This window comes from Canis lupus, chromosome 23, assembly GCF_011100685.1.
Source record: "Canis lupus familiaris isolate Mischka breed German Shepherd chromosome 23, alternate assembly UU_Cfam_GSD_1.0, whole genome shotgun sequence".
Classification (NCBI taxonomy): domain Eukaryota; kingdom Metazoa; phylum Chordata; class Mammalia; order Carnivora; family Canidae; genus Canis; species Canis lupus.
This window is the reverse complement of record NC_049244.1, coordinates 9,938,896-9,961,247: the sequence shown is the minus strand read 5'-3', so window position 1 is coordinate 9,961,247 and position 22,352 is coordinate 9,938,896. Positions and strand designations below refer to the sequence as shown.

General features: G+C 41.1%; 1 protein-coding gene across 4 annotated transcripts in view; it reads right to left on the bottom strand.

The window, feature by feature from the left end:
* MYRIP (myosin VIIA and Rab interacting protein) overlaps positions 1–22,352 on the bottom strand; it is a 361,492-nt gene that overhangs the window by 25,962 nt on the left and 313,178 nt on the right. For all 4 annotated transcript variants that reach the window (XM_038570505.1, XM_038570504.1, XM_038570506.1 and 1 more), the window contains exon 11: positions 21,170–21,409. In XM_038570505.1, coding sequence (XP_038426433.1) covers positions 21,170–21,409 — 240 coding nt within the window. The remainder of the gene's footprint in view (positions 1–21,169; positions 21,410–22,352) is intronic.

Below are 22,352 nucleotides of genomic sequence, written 5' to 3'. Positions count from 1 at the left end.
TGCCAAGGGCCTCCTGTCCACTAGGCTCGGCAGGCATGGAGCCTATGGATCATCATTCTTTTAGGAGCCTATAAAAATGTTTTAATCTCTTTTAAAATCAGGAAGATAAAAAAGAACAGGAACATGTTTTAATACATAATATTGATATATTAATCTTTATACCAACACAGCTGTGAAATCTGATCTGTAAGTGTGTTTTATAGAGGCAAGGGCCCATATGGGCAAAAGGGCTTGGGCACAGGGAAGTCATAAGTTGGCTCTGAAGTGGCTGCACCAGAGACCCCGTGAGAAGGCATGTGGACAGCAGCGTGCTAGTGGGGCCTGTCCTCTGGGGGCATCACTGTCCTCCCTAGACATTCATGAAGGCCCCAAGCAGGTCCCTCTAGGAGTTCTGTTAATACACACTTGGGAAAACCCTCTGTAGCTTCTCACAACTGATGAAGGGAAACAATGGGTATGGGTGCTGTGGTCTTGTGGCTTCCTCTGAGCACTGATGCTAATGTGACCTCCTCATTGCACACCCCAGACCATGAGGCTTGGGAAATTCTGGTTATACTGTCTGTGACACTTTGGGTAAATGATTTAACCTCTCTGAGCGTCCGCTGTGAAGTGAAAGAGAGAACACCATCTAGCTCAAAAGGCTTTTGAAATTAAATTAGACAGAATGTGTCAAGTGTCCACACAGTGCCTGTGTGGGTTGGCCCCTGCTGAACAATGCCCCCCCCATCTGCCCCACTGCCTCTAGGCGTATCTGTTACTGCTAATGGCCCTGTGACTTAGATGGCTTCCATTATATACTATGCTCTCAAAACATCTTTCCTTGGCTACCTGGTGTTTTGAAGAATGCTTCTTACTGTTCTTTATGGAAAAAAGTTAAACTTTGCTGCTCTTCATTTCCCAGTTTTTTTCTTGCCAACTCAGAATATTTTAAAAAAGAGAAAAAAAGCCACTATGATCTAGTATTGCCGACCACCACCATAATTCATAAAGAAGGGATGACTTGACATCAAAAAAGGAGAATGTAGTATCTAAACATAGAATGGTCTGTCCTAAGAAAGAGCAGCAGGCAATCTGACATGGACACTCAGACTGTCCTCCCACTCCCACCACCAGGCCCACACACACATACCCTGGACCCTGTATTCCCCTTTGACTGGGAGCAGAGTGAACCATGTGTATTGATATTTAATAAAAACAAGGGATGTCATTGCCTAGTTGGGAAACTGAACGTATCAGGCCCTCAAACATCACCTGCTATTTTCCATCATCACTAATTTAATGCAAGACTTCTGGAAGAGTCTACTCTGTGCCAGGGCCCTGCCGGGGACGTAGGGGTGTGAGCCACGGTCCCTGTCCTCAGAGAGCAGAGAGGGGAGAGGGTCATAACGACCAAGAGCAGGTAGCAGAAGACAGGCCCTACCCTGCACTGTGAACAATAGGCTGCAGATCTGCGGGGACCCCAGCAGTACGTGACTTTGGGGTTGGTCCAAAAGCACAAGAAAGAAGTAAGGAACAGTGAAGATGAGGAGGATCCTCTGGACAGCAGTCTTGGAGGTGTGGTGACATGGAGACCAGCACTGTAGCCTGGGATTTGCTGAGGATGACAAACTGGAGAAGGGAGATGGGGACCAGGCAGTGACCTGAACACCAACCTCAGGAGTTTGAGTTTTGTGCTCCCAGCTATCAGGTGCCACCGAAGGCTCTTGCTGCTGTTGTTCTCAAGAGCTGGCATTTCTGGAGCACCTCCTGGGTGCCAGGCTCTGGGATGAGCACTTTATTGGCCTTGCCTCCCTGACTCTCTTGGCCCTCTGATGCACGTACTATGATCACATCTCACAAACGAGGAGCTGAGCCTCAGGGATGGGTTTGCTCTGAGGCTTTGCACCCAGATCTGCCCGATTTTGAAGCTCAGGTTCCTCACATGCTCAGCAAGAGGCTTAAGCTTTAGGAAGCCTGTTCTGACTTCCAGAGGAGGAACAGATTTAGGGCTGGGGAGAATTCAAGGCAGAGAAAAGTGTTGGAAACTACTACTGCGGCTGGAATTCAAGGTCACCGGGGCCTGGGGTGGGGCAGCTGCCAGGGAGCCCAAGGATGAAGAGTAGTTTTCTGGAAAGAGAGCTGAGAGCATGCTGTGGCTGCAGAGTGGGTAGGGAGACAGCAGGATGGGCTGTAATCCCAGCCGGGTGAGCTTAGTGAACCCAGTGAGCTGGCACAAATAGATGCCAGTAAGGTTTCAACGCCAGCAGAGCAAGAAGGGTTCACCGGACTCTCGGAATAAGGGAAAATATAATATTTCAAAGCTCTTTCTGACAACCCAAGAGACTATGATTACCAATGGCCAGGATGGAATAAGCTCCAGGTTATCCATGTAGTCTTTCTTTTGAATCTATCATTCTGCTATCAAGTCTCCTGAGACGCAACCTTCATAGTTGGGTAAAAAGGAGAATATGGTAAAAGTGTGGGACCCTCCAGTTCTCCTTTCAGCGTTGTGACAAATGAACGTTCTTCAGGGGGCTAATGAGAGACCGCCGGACATCCCAGATAACCCAAGGAAGAACTTTCCCAGGGCTCTTCTAAGGACCTATTTTAATGCCAGGGAGTGGTTCTCATGCAGTGTAGAAAAGCCCCTCAAGGAGCTCAAGTTACGTAAAAGTCGCATGGTGCCCCACCTTCTCCCCTGCTGACCATTGCTCCCAAGACCTCTCTAGGTGTGAAGAGAAGAAGAAAGAAGACAGCCAACTCAGAGCTAATGTGGGTCCACCTGGTACCATTAGGACTCCAGGCTTCTATTACATTTAACCCTCACAACAACCTGACATGGTTGTTGATTTAATTCCCTCCTTAGAGTTGAAGAAACCATGGCTCAATGAAGAAGATGCAGAGCTGGGATCTGAGCCCAGAGACTTTGGTCTTCAAAGCCCACGCTCCTTCCCACCTGTCACACCATCTCCTCCACACATAATTCCTAGGACCCAGTGGTTTGTAGGAAGTGATTGTGGAATTGAATTGTATTGAGTAATCAGATCAGTGAACACTAGGTCAGCGAGAGAAGGGCCGCATATGGGGGAGCCCTCAGGTCATTCCGCAGCTTCTACCAGTTGACATTGATCTGAATGAGATCCTTGATTTGGCGACACCATCCACCAAGTCACACTATAGAGCTTGAGGTCTCCCCAGTGATGAACTCTGGGTTTGAGTCCTACTGAATCTGCTTAGGACTGAGCTACCAAGGACACTCAGTGAAAAGGGATGTGGTTTATAAGGAAATCTGCTCTAAGTGTGGCCCAGACTTCACGGTCTCCTTACTTTTCTGTCTCATATTACAGATGCTGTCTTGCCTTTATGAAACGCTTCCATCAAACTACCAGAGAGAGCAAGGAAATTTGTCCAAATGCCCTGATTTCATGTATTTTTTTTCCCTTTTCAAAGGAAAGAAAAGAAACTCCATATGTCCTTTTAAATAGTTGACAGAAATCTGCTAGAAAAATTCAATGCAAATATGTTTCAGCTCTCATAAAACATAAGGCACTTCTGACGATGCCTCTACAACCCATCGAAATACATTCTCCATGAACAGACCCCTGTCCCTGAAGTGACTTGATGAAAGAGGGTGACACAGAATTGTGTCATTTGAACATATGTAATAAAATGACACTATGAACCATAACAGAGATTAGAGGAATGTTTAGGTTGTTAAGTCATCCAGGTTTTGATGGTCAGGGCTATTTATGAAAGAAATAAGATTTCCTATCTTAATGGTGATGACAGAAATGAATTTTTGAAAATGTGCTATTTGTAGTTTCATTCCAGAATTAAACTCCCTGGTCTATATGTTTTCCTGAGGTCATTTTCTTGTTTGGTGTCAGCCACCTGACACTTAGTGAAAGTCACTTCTGGATGGGCGAGGATGACAGAGGAGGGGGATGCGGGGGTGGTTACCTTTGACCAAACCTGCCCTGGTAGGTGTACTGCAGGCAGGACTTCCTTTCCCAGCAGAGGGGGTAATATTTTTTGCTTTTGCATACTGATTGGCTGTTCCTCAGAGAAACAGTTCCCGATACTGATTGAGTGCCTGCCTTCAGCTCAGGTCATGATCCTGGGGTCCAGGGATCGATCGAGTCCCACATCGGGTCCCCGCAGGGAGCTTGCTTCTCCCTCTGCCTGTGTCTCTGCCTCTCTCTCTGTGTCTCTCATGAATAAATAAATAAAATATATATATTTTTAAAGGAAATGTTTGCCCACTGCTGGCAGTAACTGGCGTTTGCCTGGGAACATGCTTGCTTCTTCAGAAGCCCAGTGAGACATGGAGCCACCTTCCACGTTCGCTGGGAAAGGAGGTGGCACATGGGAGCCTGAATGATCTTGGTGAATGAAAGGTTCTCCTTGTCACTTCTCTCCTGACACCTTTCCAGGTCTCCTAGGTCTTCCAGGCAGGTAACTCTTTCTCTTTTCCCTGCTGTATTGCAGCTCTTGGAATAGTTCAACAATTATTTGTTTAATAAATGGCAAATGAACAGGGATTTCACTCTCCAGAGCTTGTACAGCCACCTCTCACAAGGGATGCTGGCACGTCTTTATTGTCTCCTGTATGTACTGTCTGGCCCGCACACATCTATGAATATTTGTTCCAACTCCATTTATTAAGAAGTTTCTTTTTCAACTAGGGGTGAGAGGTAGGTGGGAATCATGAAATAACTCATGAGTTAAATATTAATATATTCCAGGTACTTCTGGGCTATTACATTATATCTTGTATCACTCTTTCACAAATTTAACTACTGTGTCTTTAAAGCATACTGTAATATCTTAATACAGACGTCCTCTTCACTCCTATTTTAGTTTTTGTAAATGTTTCTAAGTTATTCTTGACTTTTTTCCTATTAGATTTTCTTTCTTTTGAGAAGCTAAAAAATGCCTGGTTCAGATTTTGATTTGACTTACTTTAGGCTTCCACCTTAATTTTGGGAAGAATTCACCTTTACGTTATCTTTTCTTCTATCAGACTGCTAGGTTTCCTGGAGAATTGCAGTTTTCTTAAGTTTTAATGTCATATTTTTTGGTTTCTACTGTGGATAGAATTTATTTCCATTTTATCTGCTCTCTCCAACTCCCAAACTTGGTTTGAGATACATCTGCAAATTTCATTGCAAATTAATGGCTAAACTAGAAGCTCCTGTTATGAGGAATTCTAATGTAAATCCTAGAATTGACACTTGAGCTGTACTGTGTAATTATGTCGAATGATGTGGATTTATGGATATATCTGCTACTAACAGAACTTTTCTTCAAATAGAGTGGATTTTTACTTTGCATTTATTTGTGTTCAAGGTTGCTGTAGTCTTTTGCAGGCTCTTTATGTCTCAGGTAAATGTACACGATCTCTGATCTTATTATGGAGGCCTTCCTTGCTGTGCAGGGATCCTTTGTATTTGTCCACATAGTTTCCTTTCCCATAATATGCAAGAACTATTTCAAACCCTCTCTACAATCTCAAAACTTCAATTCCACTACTCCTTCACCTTCGGAAGACAGACTTGCCTTCTAGGTCAGAGAGCAGATGGTGCGTCTGGGTGGAATACAGAACATAAAACAAAACCTCTACAACTTCCCGACATCAAATCTACCCACTTACTTGTATCTGGACCAAATCTGTCTGCTATTTCATTGCTGATGCCCTCATCTGTTTTCTGGACCTCATTCTCTCCATTTCCTCAAGAGTCTCTTATTGTTGGACGTTTTGGTCATTGTTTCCCTACAAGAATAATGCAATGCTTGGTGGATGGCAATGATATACCCTGTGCTGCTTGTTCAGTTTTTCCATAGGATAGAGGATGGAAAGTACAATTGCTGGATCAAAGGGTATGCCCACTTTGATTGCTAGGAGTTACCCAGTTACCAGGGTGCTAACATTTGCTCCTACTGTTTTATGAGCATTAGACTGCCTCTTTCCTTGAACTCTTACCAACACTGGTTATGGTTCTTTTAATCATCCAATTGGTTAGGCAAAGTGACATTTCCTCGTGTCAATTTGCATCTTTGTTGCTCGTCTAAACAAACGATGAACCTTGTCCCGTTCTTGGCTGTCTTCCCAGTGTCTCACTGTACATTTGTTGAATGGGAAAGATGAATGTGCAAACCATACTCTAAATTCTAGGCTATATGTTGAATTAAATATGGTTGAAATGCAGTTTAAGTTAAATATTTTTTTCACATGCATATTGGTCATTTACTTTTTTTTTTTTTTTTTTGTGAATTACCTGCTTATGTGCATTGCCCTTTTATCCATTAGCATTATGAGGCTAAGTAATTCTTTGCCCAACATATATTTAAGCAGTATGTCCTCCCAATTATTGTTTGCTTTTTAATTTTATGGCTTTTGAAAAATCAATGTCTCCCCCCACCCCGATTTATTGAGATATAATTAAGACACAATATTGTATAAATTTAAGGTGCATAACATGATGATTTGATACATATATATTGTGAAAGGATTACCATAATAGGGTTAGTTAATACCTCAATCATCTCATATAATCACATTTTTTTTGGTGTGTAGTGAGCATATTTAAGATTTATTTACTTAGCAACTTTCAGGTATATAAATATAGTGTTGTTATAGCTATAGTCGCCATGCTGTATGATCCCCAGAACTTATTCATCTTATAATTGGAAATTTATATTCTTTGACCAACATTTCCTCATTTTATCCATCCCACAGACCCTGGCAACCACCATTCGACTCTCTGTTTCTATGGGTCCAGCTTCTTTAGATTTTACATATGAGACCATATAGTATTTGTCTTTCTCTGACTTATTTCACTCAGCATAACACTCTCAAGGTCCTTTCATGTCACAAATGGCAAGATTTCCTTATTCCTCATGGCTGAGTACTCCATTGTACATATATGTCACATCTTCATTACCCATTCATATCTGTAGATGCATATTTAGATTGTTTCCATATCTTGGTTACTGGATAATGCTGCCATGAAGTTAGGAGTAGATATCTCTTCCAGATACTGATTTCATTTCTTTTGGATATATGCCCAGATATTACTGGATATTATTGGACCATATGGTAATTGAACTCCCATATTGTTTACCAGTGGCTGTACATTGGTATATTCCCACCAACTGTGTACACAAGGGTTCCCTTTTTTCCATATCCTTTCCAACACTTGTTTTCCCTTATCTTTTTGGTGGCAACCATTCCAACAGGTGTGGGGTGATATCTCATTGTGGTTTTGATTTGCATTTCCTTGATGGATTAGTGATATTAAGCATTCTTTTCATGTACCTACCTATTGGTTATTTGTCTTCTTTGGAAAAATGTCTATTGAGGTCCTCTACCACTTTTAAATTAGGTTGTTTACTTTTTTGCTATTGAATTGTAGAAGGTCCTTATATATTTTGGATATTAACCCTTATCATATATATGGCTCGCAAGTATTTTCTCTCATTCTGTAGGTTGCTTTTTCATTTCACTGAATTTTTTTTTTTTTTTTTTTTTTTTTTTTTTGCTATGCAGGAGCTTTTCAGTTTGAGGTAAGTTCCACTTATTCATTTCACATATTATTTTGTTACTTGTGCTTTTGATGTCATATCCAAAAAATCATTGCCAATACCAATGTTGAGAAGATTTTCCCCTATATATATTGAGGAGTTTTAGAGTTTCAGTCTTTAACTCATTTTGAGGTAATTTTTGTGAGTAGTGTAAGATAGGGGTCCAGTTTCATTCTTCTGTATGAGATTATCCAGTTCTCCCATATTATTGAAGAGATTATCTTTTTACCATTAAGTATTCCCAATTGAATATATAAGGGTTTATTTCTGGGCTCTTGATTCTGTTTCATTGATCTATATGTCTCTGTTTATTCTAGTACCATACTATTTTTACATCTATGACTTTGAAGCATAGTTTGAAATCAGGAAGTGCAAAGCCTCCAGCTTTGTTCTTCTTTCTCAGGATTGCTTGGGCTATTTGGGAATCATATGTGGTTTCATACAAATTTTAGGATTGTTTTTTTCTATTTCTGTGAAAAATGCCATTGGAATTTTGATAAAATTTTGATAGGAATTACACTGATTCTAGAGGTGGATTTGGATAGTATGAATATTTTAACAACATTAATTTTTCTGATCCATGAATGTGGGGTGTTTCCCCATTTGTTTGTGTCTTCTTCAGTTTTTTTCATCAAAGTCTTATAATTTTCAGAGTACAGATATTTTACTTCCTTGGTTAAATGTATTCCTAGGTATTTTGTTGTATTTTTATGCTAATATGAATGGGATTTTTTTTATTTTACAGATATTTCTTTGTTAGTGTATAAAACACAACTGATTTCTGTATGTTGATTTTGTACCCTACAAATTTACTATATTTGTTGATTAGCTCTAACAGTTTTTTGGTGGAGTCTTCAGGATTTTCTCTATATAAAATTATATTTCCTGCAAACAATGACAATTTTACTTCTTCCTTTCCAAATTGGATGCATTTTGTTTCTTTTTCCTGTCTGAATATTCTGGATAGGACTTGCTGTCTATGATGAAGAGGCATGGTGAGAGTGGGCACTCTTGCAAAAGAGGAAAAGTTTTCAGTCTCTCACCATTGAGTATGATGTTAGCTGTGGGCTTGTCATCTCTGACATCTCTGTTAAGATATGTTCCTTCTATACACAATTTGTTGAGAGTTTTTTATTATTAGAGGGTGTTGAATTTGGTCAAATGCTTTTTCTGCATCTATTGAGAGGATCATAATTATATTTTTCCTTCATTATATTAATGTAATATATTATATTTATTGATGTGTATATATTGGACCATCTTTGCATCCTAGGGATAAATCTCACTTGATCATGGTGTATGATTCTTTAATGTGTTGTTGAATTCAGTTTGCTGATATTTTGTTGAGAATATTTGCATCTATATTCATTAGGGATATTGGCCTGTAGTTGATAGTGTCCTTATGTAAGGGTAATTCTGACCTCATAAAGTGAGTTTGGGAGTATTCCCTCCTCTTCAACTTTTTGGAAGAGTTTAAGAAGGATTGGCATTAATTCTTTAAATGTTTGGTAGAATGAACCACTATACCATCTGGTCCTGGGCTTTTCTGTGCTGAGAGGTTTTTGTTTACTGATTCAGTCTTATTCATTATTAGCCTATTCAGATTTTCTATTCCTTCAAGATCAGTTTTGGTAGGTTGTATATTTCTATGAATTTATCCATTTATTCTAGGTTATCCAATTTGTTGGCATACAATTTTTCATACTATTCTCTTTGTGATATTAGTTGCAATGTCTCCTCTTTCATTTCTGATTTTATTTATTTAAATCTTTTCTCCTTTTTCCTAGTCTAGCTAAGGTTTTTCAATTTTATTTTTTCCCCCATACCAGTTCTAGTTTCATTGATCTTTTTTTATTGTTTTTCTGGTCTTTATTTCATTTATTTCTGCTCTTTTCTTCTGCTAACTTTGGGCTTTGTTTGTTCTTTTTTTCTAGTTTCTTGAGGCGTACAGTTGGGTTGTTTATTGAGATCTTTCTTTTTTTCATAATGTAGGCATTTATCGCTATAAACTTCTGTCTTAGAATTGTTTTTGCTGCAACCCATAAGTTGTGGTATTTTGTTTCCATTTTCATTTGTTTGAAAGTTTTTTATTGCCCTTTTTATTTATTTTTAAATATTTTATTTTATTTTATTTTATTTGAGAGAGACCAAGAGAAAGCATAAGCAGGGGTGAGGAGGCACAAAGGGAGAGGGAGAAGCAGACTCCTTGCCCAGCATGGAGCCTGATGTAGGACTCAATCCCAGGACGGGATTAGAACCTGAGCCAAAAGCAGATGACTGACTAAGCCACCGACCAAGCCACTCCTGATTTCTTTTTTGACCCACTGATTTTTTTTAGGAGTGTGTTGTATAATTACCATATAGTTGTGAATTTTCCAGTTTTCCTCCAATTATTTTTTTTAATTTTTTAATTTATTTATGATAGTCACACACTGAGAGAGAGAGAGAGGGGCAGAGACACAGGCAGAGGGAGAAGCAGGCTCCATGCACCGAGAGCCTGACGTGGGATTCGATCCCGGTTCTCCAGGATCGCGCCCTGGGCCAAAGGCAGGCGCTAAACCGCTGCGCCACCCAGGGATCCCTCTCCAATTATTGATTTTTAGTTATATACCACTGTGGTAGGAAAAGATACTTAGTATGACATGAACCTTCTTAAATTTGTTAAGACTTGCTTTGTGACCTATGATATGTTCTGTTCTAAAAAATGCTCCATGTAAACTTGGGAGAATGTGTATTCTGCTGGTGTTGGATGCAATGTTCCATATATATCTCTTAGGTATATTTGGTCTAAAATATAGCTCAAGTCAAACATTTCCTTATTGATTTTCTGTCTGGATGATTTATTCATGTTCAAAGTGGAGTACTGAAGTCTCCAGTTCTTATTGTATGGTTGCTTATCTCCTATCAGATCTGTTTGTATTTGCTTAATATATCTAGATGCTCCAATATTGGGTGCATATGTATTTATGATTTGTATATACTCTTGATGAATTGACCCCTTTATCATTCTATAATGACATTGCCTCTTATTACAACATTTAGTAAGTCTATTTTGTCTGATATAACTATAGCTACCTTTATTTTCCTTTGGTTTCCATTTTCACGGAATATTTTTTCCATCCCTTCACTTTGAGCCTAAAGTGAGTCTTTAAAGCCGAAGTGAGTCTCTTATAGGCAGTGTGTCATTGGGTCTTGTTTTTTTTATCCATTCAGTCAGTCTATGTCTTTTGATTGGTGAATTTAATCCATTTACATTTAGAGTAACTAGTCACAGGTAAAGACTAATGAATGTATCTTATTAATTGGTTTCTGTCTGTTTTGTTTTTCTCTTGTTCCTTTCTTTCTCTCTTGCTCCTTTCCTTTGTGAATTGATGATTTTCTATAGTGGTATGCTTTGTGAATCTCATCTCTTTATTTTTTGTGTATCTACTATAGAGTTTGCTTTGTATCATAAGGCTTACACAAAACATCTTATAGATATAGCAGTATATGTTATGTTGACTTCAATGCATACAAAACTAAATTTGACTATACATTTACCTTATTAGTGTACTGTGTATTTTTATGCCTTCATATTATTAATTAGTGCATCTTCATTTTAGCATGAAGAACTTTCAGCATTTCTTGTAAGGCAGGTCTAATGGTGATTAATTCCTTCAGCCTTTGTTTGTCTGGAAATGAATGAGGTTATCTCTACATTTCTGAAGACAACTTTGCCAGATAAAGTAGTCTTGGTTGGCAGGTTTTTTTTCTTTCAGCATTTTAAGTATGTCATTCCACTGTATCGGCCTGTACAGTTTCTGCTGAGAAATCTTCTGATAGCCTTATGAAGATCCCCTTATAAGTGCTAAGCTTCTTTCCTCTTGCTGTTTTTAAGATTCTCTTTTTATTTTTCATTTTTGTTTTATTGTGATGTGTCTTGGAGAAAATATTTTTGAGTTTAACCTGTTAGGGAACTTACAAGCTTCATGAAATTGGATGGTCAAATCTTGCCTCAGATTTGGGAAGTTCTCAACCATTATGTTTTATTTTATTTTATTTTATTTTATTTTATTTTATTTTATTTTATTTTATTTTAATTTTATTTATTTATGAGAGAGAGAGAGAGAGAGAGAGAGAGAGAGGCAGAGACACAGGCAGAGGGAGAAGCAGGCTCCATGCAGGGAGCCCGACGTGGGATTCGATCCCAGGTCTCCAGGATTGCACCCTGGGCCAAAGGCAGACGCTAAACCACTGCGCCACCCAGGGATCTCCCCCATTATGTTTTAAAATAAGCTTTTTGTCCCCTTTTCTATCTTTCTGTTCTCCTCTTTGGTCTCTAATAATTCACAAATTGCTTCTCTTGATGGTATCCCATAGTTCACATAGGCTCTCTTCACTCTTTTTCATTCTTTTTCCTTTGTTTTCATCTGGCTGGATAATTTCCAAAGTCCTGTCTTCTACTTCACATGCTTTTTCTTCTGCTTGATCCATTCTGATCTTCGTATTCTCTATTGCATCTTTCATTTCATTCATTGTATTCTTCAGCTCCAGAATTTCTGTTTGGTTCCTTCTTATGATTTCTACCTCTTTGTTAAACTTCTTATTTTGTTTTATGCACTATTTTCCTAATTTTGTTGAATTGACTTTCTGTGTTTTCTCATGGCTCATTGAGTTTCCTCTAAAAAGCTGTTTTGAATTTTTCATCAGGTAAATCAGAAATCTCCATTTTTTTTGGGGGGGGATCAGTTACTGACAAATTATTGTGATCCTTTGGTGGTGTCATGTTTCCTTGATTTTTCATGTTCCTTTAAGTCTTGTGTTATTGTCTTTGCACTTGAAATAACAGTCACCTCTTCCAGTTTGTACCGACTGACTTCAGGAGAGAAATACCTTCCATCAGCTTAACCAGGGATTCTGAGGCTTTCTCAGAGCTTCTATGGATACTCCTGATCCACACTTCTTCCTCCCTCCTGAGGCAGATTTTGTAAGCTTGTATGCCTTCTCTTAATTCTGCAAAGCACCAAGCTGAGTGCTGACAGCCTCCTTTTTGCTTTCCTAAGGGCAGTGCTACCCTCAAGTTTCTGACCTCTCCTTTGCTTACAGATTCAGTCCTGTTTTGTATGCATGCTTACTAGCCATCTGCCAAAGCTTGCTCCCACTATAGCCACTGGAAGTGCACACAGGGAGCCAGCCATGGGGTGGGGATGTGTGTGGGTAAGGCACACAAAGCACTGAGGGTGTCTGTGGGCCAGTGGGGAGGGACCTGTGGATGAAGTCTCCCAGTGGTGGGTGGGCCTCTAGATGGAGTCCATGATGCAGTTAACAAGATCTGAGTCCATTTGATAGATTCTGAGCCCTGGCTATTGTTCGTATACCTGCTCATCATCTCCTACTCATGTAGATTATGACTCAGTATTTTGAATGGGGCAATCAATAAGATCTCTTTGGTAGTGTTCTGCACATCTGAGGAAGCTGGGTGCTCACTCGTATGCTCTTACTTTCCCCTGTGGGAGAGATCACAGGCACTGAGTTGTGCCACCCTGGGCATGGGGTGAGATGGGTTAGGCCAAACTGTTATTTTTACCCTTTCCAATGTGTCCAGTCTTGGATTTGTTTTTATTCCAACAGTGTTCTGGGACTTCTCTGATGAATTCCTGGACTTCCACATTCCTCTTGCAGGTGGGTAATCATCTAATCAGTGTTCTTCAAGGGCTCCTATGGCTGAGGGGGGCTGGAGCTGGCTTAGGGCCATGTCAGGGTTCATAGCTGGGGCTGGGGTCTGTATTCCTATTACTTGATGCATAAGCGAGTAAAATTCCTCCTGGGAGTCTATCTGAATCATTTTCATTTTTAAAAAAGACTTTATTTATTCATTTTTATATTATTTTTATCTTTTATTATTTGTTTTACATTTTTAAATTTAAGTTCAATTTGCCAACATATAGTATAACACTTAGTGCTCATCCCATCAAGTGCCTATTTACTATTTTTTTTTAGAGAGAGCATGAACAGGGCAGGGGCAGAGGGAGAGGGAGAGGGAGAAGGAGAGAATCCTAAGCAGACTTTGCATTGAGTGCAGAGCCCAACACAGGCTCAATCTAACGACCCTGAGATCATGACCTAAGCCAAAACCAATAGTCAGATGCTCAACCAACTGAGCATTTTCATTCTTTACAGTTTTCATAGTTTTCATCAAATTCCCAAAGAGAATGGCAAGTCTCAAAAAGCTAATAGCTATTACTGTTAGCTAATAGTTATTATTGTTATTGTTATTGTTATTGTTATTATTGTTATTGTTATTGTTATTGTAACTGTTAGCTAATAGCTATTATTGAGTTTTTAGTTTCCTATTTATCAGCTATGCTTCTTTCAATATTTATGAATACTTATTAATTTCCTACTATATGTCAAACAACAATCTAGGAATTTATCAAAATAATTATGTTTCCCCCTTTAATCTATGAATATAATGAAAAATATTAATAGGTTTCCTAAAGTTGAGATTATTACATTCCTAGATAAAATCCTACTTGGTCATTGGAAATTAGTATTTTTTTAAAGATTTTATTTATCCATTTGAGAGAGAAAGAGAGAGAGAGAGAGAGCCCAAGCAAGGAGAGTAAGAGGGAGAAGCAGGCCTCCTGCTCAGCAGGGAGCCTGATTCAGGGCTTGATCCCAGGACCCTGGGGGTTGACTTTATGTTAACATTGATATCACCAAAAAGGTTTCCATAGCACACTGAACTTCAGAAACCCAAGGCTCTAGGGATTTTGGAATGGTCAATAGATCTGTTTCCTTGATCATGGACCAGGATTGTGTTTCCCTGTCCCCAACTGACCAAGTCACCTGGGCACTGCTGTAAATTAGTATTTTAATAGGCAGTTGGAAACAATTTGTTAACATATTAAGATTTTTTTAAATTATTAACCAGTGAGATAGTATGTAAATTTTTGGAGGCATGTGATTTTTTGGTCAGATTCAGACCAAGTTTTTAAATAAATAAAGTGAATTTGGATACCTTCAATTTTTTTGAATACCTTCAGTTTTTTAAATGCTAAATAATGTGGGAGTCATTATTACCATGAATGACTGATGGATTTTATTGGCAAAGATCACTGGGACTAGCTTCTTTCTGAGGATAGTTCTTTAACCACTTTACCAATTTCTTCTGTCTGGGTTGTATAGTCAGTTTTGCTCATTTGCTTTTTTAAAAGTAGTAAATATCATTATTTACAAAATATTTTTTATTTTGTAAATGATATAAATATCATTATTTACAAAAATCATTATTTACAAAATCATTACAAATATCAAAGTATCCACCTATAATTTAAAATAAGACTTAAGGGATCCCTGGGTGGCGCAGCGGTTTGGCGCCTGCCTTTGGCCCAGGGCGCGATCCTGGAGACCCGGGATCGAATCCCACATCAGGCTCCTGGTGCATGGAGCCTGCTTCTCCCTCTGCCTATGTCTCTGCCTCTCTCTCTCTCTCTCTCTGTGACTATCATAAGTAAATTAAAAATAAATAAATAAATAAAATAAAATTAAAAAAAAATAAAATAAGACTTAACATCATACATACTTATTTTTCAAATGTATGTACCTGCTATTTTAATTAACAAAATAACAATTTATATAAAAGCATTTGCAATCATAACTCATCATGTACTTATTTGATAATAGTAAGATCTTATGATGGTCAAGATTTTTTTTTTTTGATAATTTACAATGAGTTCTCATTCAGGAAAAACTCTGTTAGGTGCTTTGAGATGAGTATCTGTCATCAGAATGATCTATTTCATTGAGAGTTTTTTTTTTTAATGGAATATATGTTCAATGTTTCCAAGGGCCATTTTGGCATCAGTTGGGATTATCCTGTGCTTTTAAAAAATAGTACTTACTAAGCTATTTATTATAATGATGAAGTGTCCTGCTATTAACTTCATTTTTGCATTCTCAGAATAAATGTTTGAATTGTATAGGCATGTGATCCTAATACTGAAACATTTAGTTTACCAATATTTTATTTAGGATTTTGGTATTTGTGTTTGTATATGAAACTGGTTCGTTCTTTCTTTCTTTCTCTCTCTCTCTCTCTCTTTTCTTCTTTTTTTTTCTTTTGTTTTTATATTCTCTCTACTCAAATGTTTTCCAAGAGCACAATCCTGCTTATTCTACAGAACTGCAGATACATAATATGTTCTTTGCCTTCTCTCCCCTCTTACCTTCTATAGTCCCATTTTTTCAGGGCATGTAACTTTTGGGCTTTTGTGGGGCACGAGCTCTGAATCACTGCCTTTCTAGACCTTTCTTTTTTTTTTTTTCTAGACCTTTCTATTTGCAACCTTCTAGAGTAACTCTGCCTTTTTCTTTTCAAACTGCATCTGTCCTATGTCTCATTGTATGGCTGTGGCTGAGGCAACATCAGTTTTTCCTGGCCTTTCGGATTAACACCTGCATTTCACAGAGGCTTTAAGGAATCCTTGCATTGGAGTTCTGGACAATCTTTCTCTAGTGCTCAGTTGATCTTCCATCTAGAGGAGATGATGTTCTTCTGAAGCCCCAGTAGTCAGGAGAGTATCTGTGGAACTCTCTCCCAGGCAGGCAGGCCTCTCCCCATACACACATGGTTGAGGGAATGAGCGATGCCAATGACATCCTGAGGGGTATGGAACCTCCTCACCAGTTCAAGCACTGTGGATAAGAGCTGTAGCTCTAAGTGTACAGCTAAAGCTTCTTTTCCCACTAGGGCAACAGTTAAATGGAAAGTTAGAAAAGAGGTGTTAATTCTTCAATAGGCATAGGCCTACTGAGATCAGTCACTTGTAGGATACAAGTCAGTATCTAATACTATATTTTCTCCAGCACAAACTAGAGATGAAAACACTCTTCTCAAATAGAATGTGACCCAGGATGAAAGACACCGAATCCTGATATGAATGGTGAGTTATTTTACAGAAGTGAGACACATGTGGATAGAGTTGACTTTATGTTAACATTGATATCACCAAAAAGGTTTCCATAAGCACACTAAACTTCAGAAACCGAAGGCTCTAGGGATTTTGGAACGGTCAATAGATCTGTTTCCTTGATCACGGACCAGGATTGTGTTTCCCTGTCCCTTGATGTTCCTAAGTGGAGAGCAGCCAGGACAAGATGCATAAATTCATCTTTTGTTTGGGGGAGAAAGACATTCAATAGTTTAGAGAAGTCTCAATACTCTGATGAAAATCATTCCACAGTATTATACATAAGGAAGATACCTGCTGTGACTCCCTTGTGAAAGCAAAACCCAATGATCCAGCTACTTGTAATAGTAATAGACAAAGGCATTTTAAATAAATGCTTTCAAGACCCTGGCTATACAAATTTGACTATAATGCAAGAATTTACTAATTTGGACCTTCAACAAACATTCATGTTCCAGGCGTTTGGTACATGAGACGCCTTTTGTCATATAAACAGTGTCATAAATGATACTTAACGTCAGGAAACAAAAATATATCTAATCAGTTATATATAGAGAACCATGGATTTCTGGAGCCAGAAGGGACCTTGTGGACCACTGCTCTAAGCCTGGAAAGATTAGGGGGCTTGTAGGAGATCCAGCCCCTGAATGTAGTCTCTAAACTTAGGCCAGGAGTTCCAGGCCATCCTTTTGCTCCTTCTTTCAGGAATGCTGCCCTTGCATACCTAGAGGCAGACACTTCTAAGAACTGCTTTGGCCAGGACTTTCTCCCAGACCCATTGGCATGGACATCTGCCCAACAGTAGAGGAGGAGTATGTGCTCACTTCTGGGCTCTAAGGACCACATGGTTTAAAGGATTGACCCCTGAGGTTTAATGGAATAAGATGAGTTAAAGAAGAAAATGACTCTTTGGGAATCCAGTTCCCAAGATGTTTCTGGGCTTGCCCCCCAAGTTCTACAACCTTGTTCTTCAACTGGTTAAAATTCAGATGGCAGTGACCATCCCCCTGACCCTCAGAGAAAGTGAGTCACCTATAGGACAAGTTTGCCTATAGCAAAGGGCTGACTCCAGTCAAGATAAAGCATGTTTATAAAATGGTTCTGCTGCTGGACAGGATTCTGAAGCACTAATTCCTACACGGGTTGCCATACTAAGGACACTAAGCAGCTACTTATGTCATGTGACTAGGGGAACATGTGCATTCCTCTGCTTTGGCTCCCGGAGAGCAGGGCCAGTGGTGGAGGCAGGGGGACAGTGATGGTTGAGCAAAGCTCTCTCTGTGTAAGGCAAGGCTCCTCTCAGTAAGGCAAAGGTAATTAGTAGCCAATTGGGCATCTGGATCTCCTTGCTGCCTACCCAATACTGAAGTACTTTGAACTCGGGACTCTACATTTCTCCTGTTTGGTTACTTACTTAGTCTGGTTTATCCCAGAAGCAGACCCAAGATAGGGATTCAGTTCATTTGGGAGGTGACAGGAAATAGTGGTGGAGGAGGGGGAATAGGGACAGGGGAGGGAAGGGAGTCAAGGAGGACTGTTCATCACCGTGGGTGCCTAGAGCTCAGTTTGCTGGGGAACTTGGGGAAGTCAGTGTGTAACTCTGCTCCAGAGTCACCATGGCAATGGAGGCCAAATAGCTGGGGTTTTTATTTTCTTCTCATCAGTCACTGGTTAGGGCCGCTCCCAGGCAATTAGGGCTGCTCCCAGGCAATGTTCTCTTTCTCACTTCCAGCCTGCCTTCTGTACAAAAAGAGGAGCTCCTGCTGAATCAGGGGCCTTCAGGCAGTTGTACTTTGAGTCAGTGGGCATTGCCATGGTAAAGAGATTAGGGGAACACAGACAACCTCTGAAATAGTTACATGAGCCCAGCTCCACTCCCAAACCATGCTGTGCGTGAGCAAGCGTTGTATGTGCACATGTGTGCTGTACAAACTAACTGTGGTTGGATCACAGGGGCAGTCACAGTTATTCTGATTCTGAAGAGGAGCGTGGAGCATTCTCATGCAATGTCTTCCCACTTATATTCCACATAGCACGACAAAACCCCAGATGTGGTTATAGACCTATGCTTGACATGCCAGGTGTTGACCCGAAATAGGTACTAAGCTGTTCCTTCAGCACCAGCAGACAGATGTTAACTCACAGCAGTGAAGTTTATTTTCCTTAAGGTCATTATAGGGGGTATGGTATTTGCTGAGTTCCTGCTGTGTGCTAAACCGTATGCTATAAAATTTAACCTCACAACTCTATCAGGGGGTAGGATTATCCTCATTTTACAGATGAGGCCAAGATTTGTTTATCCAATCAACAGTGAGGCCCCGGGCTGTGTCCCAGAGATCAAGTGAAAAACATGACAGTGTGGGCCTGTTGCAGTGCTGGGAGCCGTGTCAGGGGCTACAGGGCAGTTCAGGCCGCTGAGTGGAGGAAGGACTGGAGTAGCCATGCAGGGCCTGGAGGGACAGGGAAAGTAGCTGGGGGACAGGGTACAGTGACAGGCAAGAAATGACCCTGGCTTGTTCTGAGCACTGGCAGTGAGTTGGCACACTAGCCAAAGTTCGCAGAGTCTGTAAATATTGTACGGTTCTGTTTCAAATTCAGTTTAATCTTGAAGCCTATCTCTGTATCCTTCTGTTGCTACATAATATTGAAGATATGAGCCTTATTTCTGTTTTCCTGTCCCAGAGTAACACATGCCTGATGCGGAAAATATATGTTAATTATTTTTTCAGTTTGCTATCTGGATTTTTACATACAATAAATGATATCTGATTCATGGTAGGCTGGGGAAAGACATTTTGAGAAACTGACACACTTGGAAGCTTGAATAAAAGCAACTCTCCTAGTTTTTTGCTTAGCTTGAGGGCACAGGGCACGATGGGGGGCTTGCCTTAGATTTTCTCCCACTGGCTCTTCCTTTCTCTGTTAACATTCTGTCCAAGAGAGCACAGTGCAGATTGGTGGCTGTGCCTCCAGAAGGTGAGGCCTGCAGGCTGAGAAGGGGTGGGAGTACATGACTCATCATGGCCTGGCATGCTGCTGGAACAGCAGGAGCTGTTGGGCCTTGTGACCATCAGGCAGCAGAGCCAGTAGGATGCAGAACCATTGTAAGAAATAACCTGATATTCTTCAGTTACCATCTGGCTCTTAGTTCTGGGAGACAAAAGTGACTGTAACGGGGTATTGGTTCAAGTAACAGAGAGGAGCAGAGCCCATTACCATTGAAAAAGTAATGGGTTGGAGCCCACATCCCAGGAAGGGGCTGCCTGTGAAGGTCAAGCTCCATGCTCTAGTCCACAGATGTGCCAGGGGACAAGTGTGTGCACTGTCCACAGGCAAAGGACTTGACAGATTGAGAGGTATGAGATCTCAGTGGTTATGGAGGGTGGGATGGGAATGAGTGAAAGGCAGTCTGAGCTGTTGGGAGGGCTCAGGGGCTTGGCCATGGAAGTTGGCTTCCACTTCTCTCTGGGCCTGCCTTTGACTATCTGCAGTCATTGCTGGCTTGGCCTTGGCTCTTCCCATGTAGCATCCTGGCTTGGCTGTTGAGCAGAAGAAGGGGCTCATTCTCCCATTCATGTGGGCTACTGGTACCTTGTTAGCTTATATAATGTACTCTCAGAATAGGGAAAAAAGTGACCACAAGTGCAAAGAAGTCTAGATGTTTCTAGGCAAGATCTTATCTGAGTTACAGAAGAGGCAGCTCATCCTAAGAGAATGAGCCTGTGATTTGGGGCCAAGCAGATTTGTGATACTAGCCATGGGCCTGGAGTAAGTACCTTTCAGATAAGCCTCTGCACGTACTTCCAGGGTTTTTTTATGAAATGAATTAACTAACAGAAGCAAAGCACCGGGCACATCGGAGACACTCAACAAACATTAACTTCTTTCTCTTCCATTGGAAGCAACAGGGATATCCAGACTCTAAAGTGGCCAAGTCTAGCATGGATGTGCTTTGGGAAGCTGTGGAAGGATCAACAGGGGGTACAACACTGCCTGGGAACCTCCTTTCTGCCAGGGGCTCTTCCTTCTGTGATTCCCTAGCAGTGTCCCTGAGTACTTGAGGGGGGGTTAGTTTGGGACTGTCGATCAGATAGTGGGGGTTTGGGGGGCTTTTAACCTGTTTAAGACACCAGGGTTTATTCCACATAAGGTTTGTCTGGAAAATGATTTTGAGGCTAAGACAAACTCAAACCTGCAGAGTGCAGGGATAAACCATGCAGAAGGCCATGTTTAGCCCAAAGGCCATGGTCTGAAGCTTCTCGGTTGACTAAAAGAGGGATGGCTAGGTGCTCTCCACCCACAGGCAAAGTTCCTCTGGAGAGGGCAGGGGCAGGAAGCCACACAGCTCTTTACCAATGAGAGAGACTGTGAGCATTAATTACAGACTTGGAAGTAAAGGGCTGTCTTGTGAAGCAGAAGGAGAGGACAGGTCTCAGGAGGCCTAGGACCCACAGGGCCCTCTTCCCCACTGAACCACTCAGTCCTAATCAACAGGGGTTTCTGGGGGCCCTCCTGTGTGCACGGGATGGGCATTTGAGAGATAGCTGCCCCCCTCCCACCACCCCCTGGACCACACACTCTGTGCAAGTATAGAAGTTCCTCTGCACACTGGCTGCACAAACCGAGCTGCCTGCAGGTGACTTCATGGCGCTTACCTTCTTCAGCTCTTCCTGAACGCCCTGGCTGTTGTCTTCAGAGGACAGACTTTCCTTGTGGTTCTCAGACTCCGTCTTGGGCTCTGACTCCTGATCTTCTCCTGAAGAAGTTTCCTTCTCGCTCATTTTCATCGCTAACTCGTACAGCCTGTTTCTCAGTTTCTCTTCTGTGGCTGTCACACCACTCCGAGGGTGCTGAGCCTCGCTGCCGATGTCCGTCTCTGACAAATCACCCGACACCTAAATGCAAGTGAGCATTATGAGCCAAGGACTCCTCTGCCCCAGTCATATTGCTTGTTTCCCAATCCCCACCCCCACGGAAAGGATAGTCCAGGAAAGTCAAGCTCTTACCCGATCTGCTTTCTCTACAGGTGGGCTTTTACTTTTCACTTTTGCTTTCTCAATTACATGCACCTTAACACTTTGTTGAAGGGCTCAGGCAGGTGAGCATCTGTACTCAGAAACATGTTTGAATTCATTCAGCATTTTTCACTCACAAGATGCTTATTGAGTGCCCACCATAGGGAGCACTGTGCTGATGGTACAAGGCTGAACACGCCTGCTTGGCAGCCCCCTGGTGGAGGCAACATGCTAAACCTTAGGTGGTAAGTGCAGAGAAGGGGTGGGGAAGGACGCTCTGACAGCCCGCCTCAGGGGCACCTACTGGCAGGGTTGGAAGTCAAGGAGAGCTTTCTTGTGGAAGTGATATTCAAAGTGGAAGTGGTGGGACGCCTGGGTGCCTCAGCAATTGAACGTCTGCCCTCGGCCCAGGGTGAGATCCTGGGGTCCTGGGATCCAGTTCCAATCGGGCTCCTGGCAGGGAGCCTGCTTCTCCCTCTGCCTATGTCTTTGCCTCTCTCTCTGTGTCTCTCATGAATAAATAAATAAAATCTTAAAACAAAAACAAAAACAAAGAAAATACACAAAAAAACCCAAAGTGGAAGTGGTGATACAAAGCGTAGCAGTTACCCAGCCAAAAGGGAGAGGGAGGGAAGAACAGTATTCTAGGCTAAGGGCAAAGATTTTGAGATGGCGCCAGGTTCTTGCACTTAGGTAAGCAATACTGTGTGACCTTGCCTTGACAATTACAGTCGCAGCTTAATAATTATACCTTCGGCTCCTACAATCCATTTGGTGAATACCTCCTAAGTTCCTTATAGGAGTAGATCCCTGACCAGGCCTG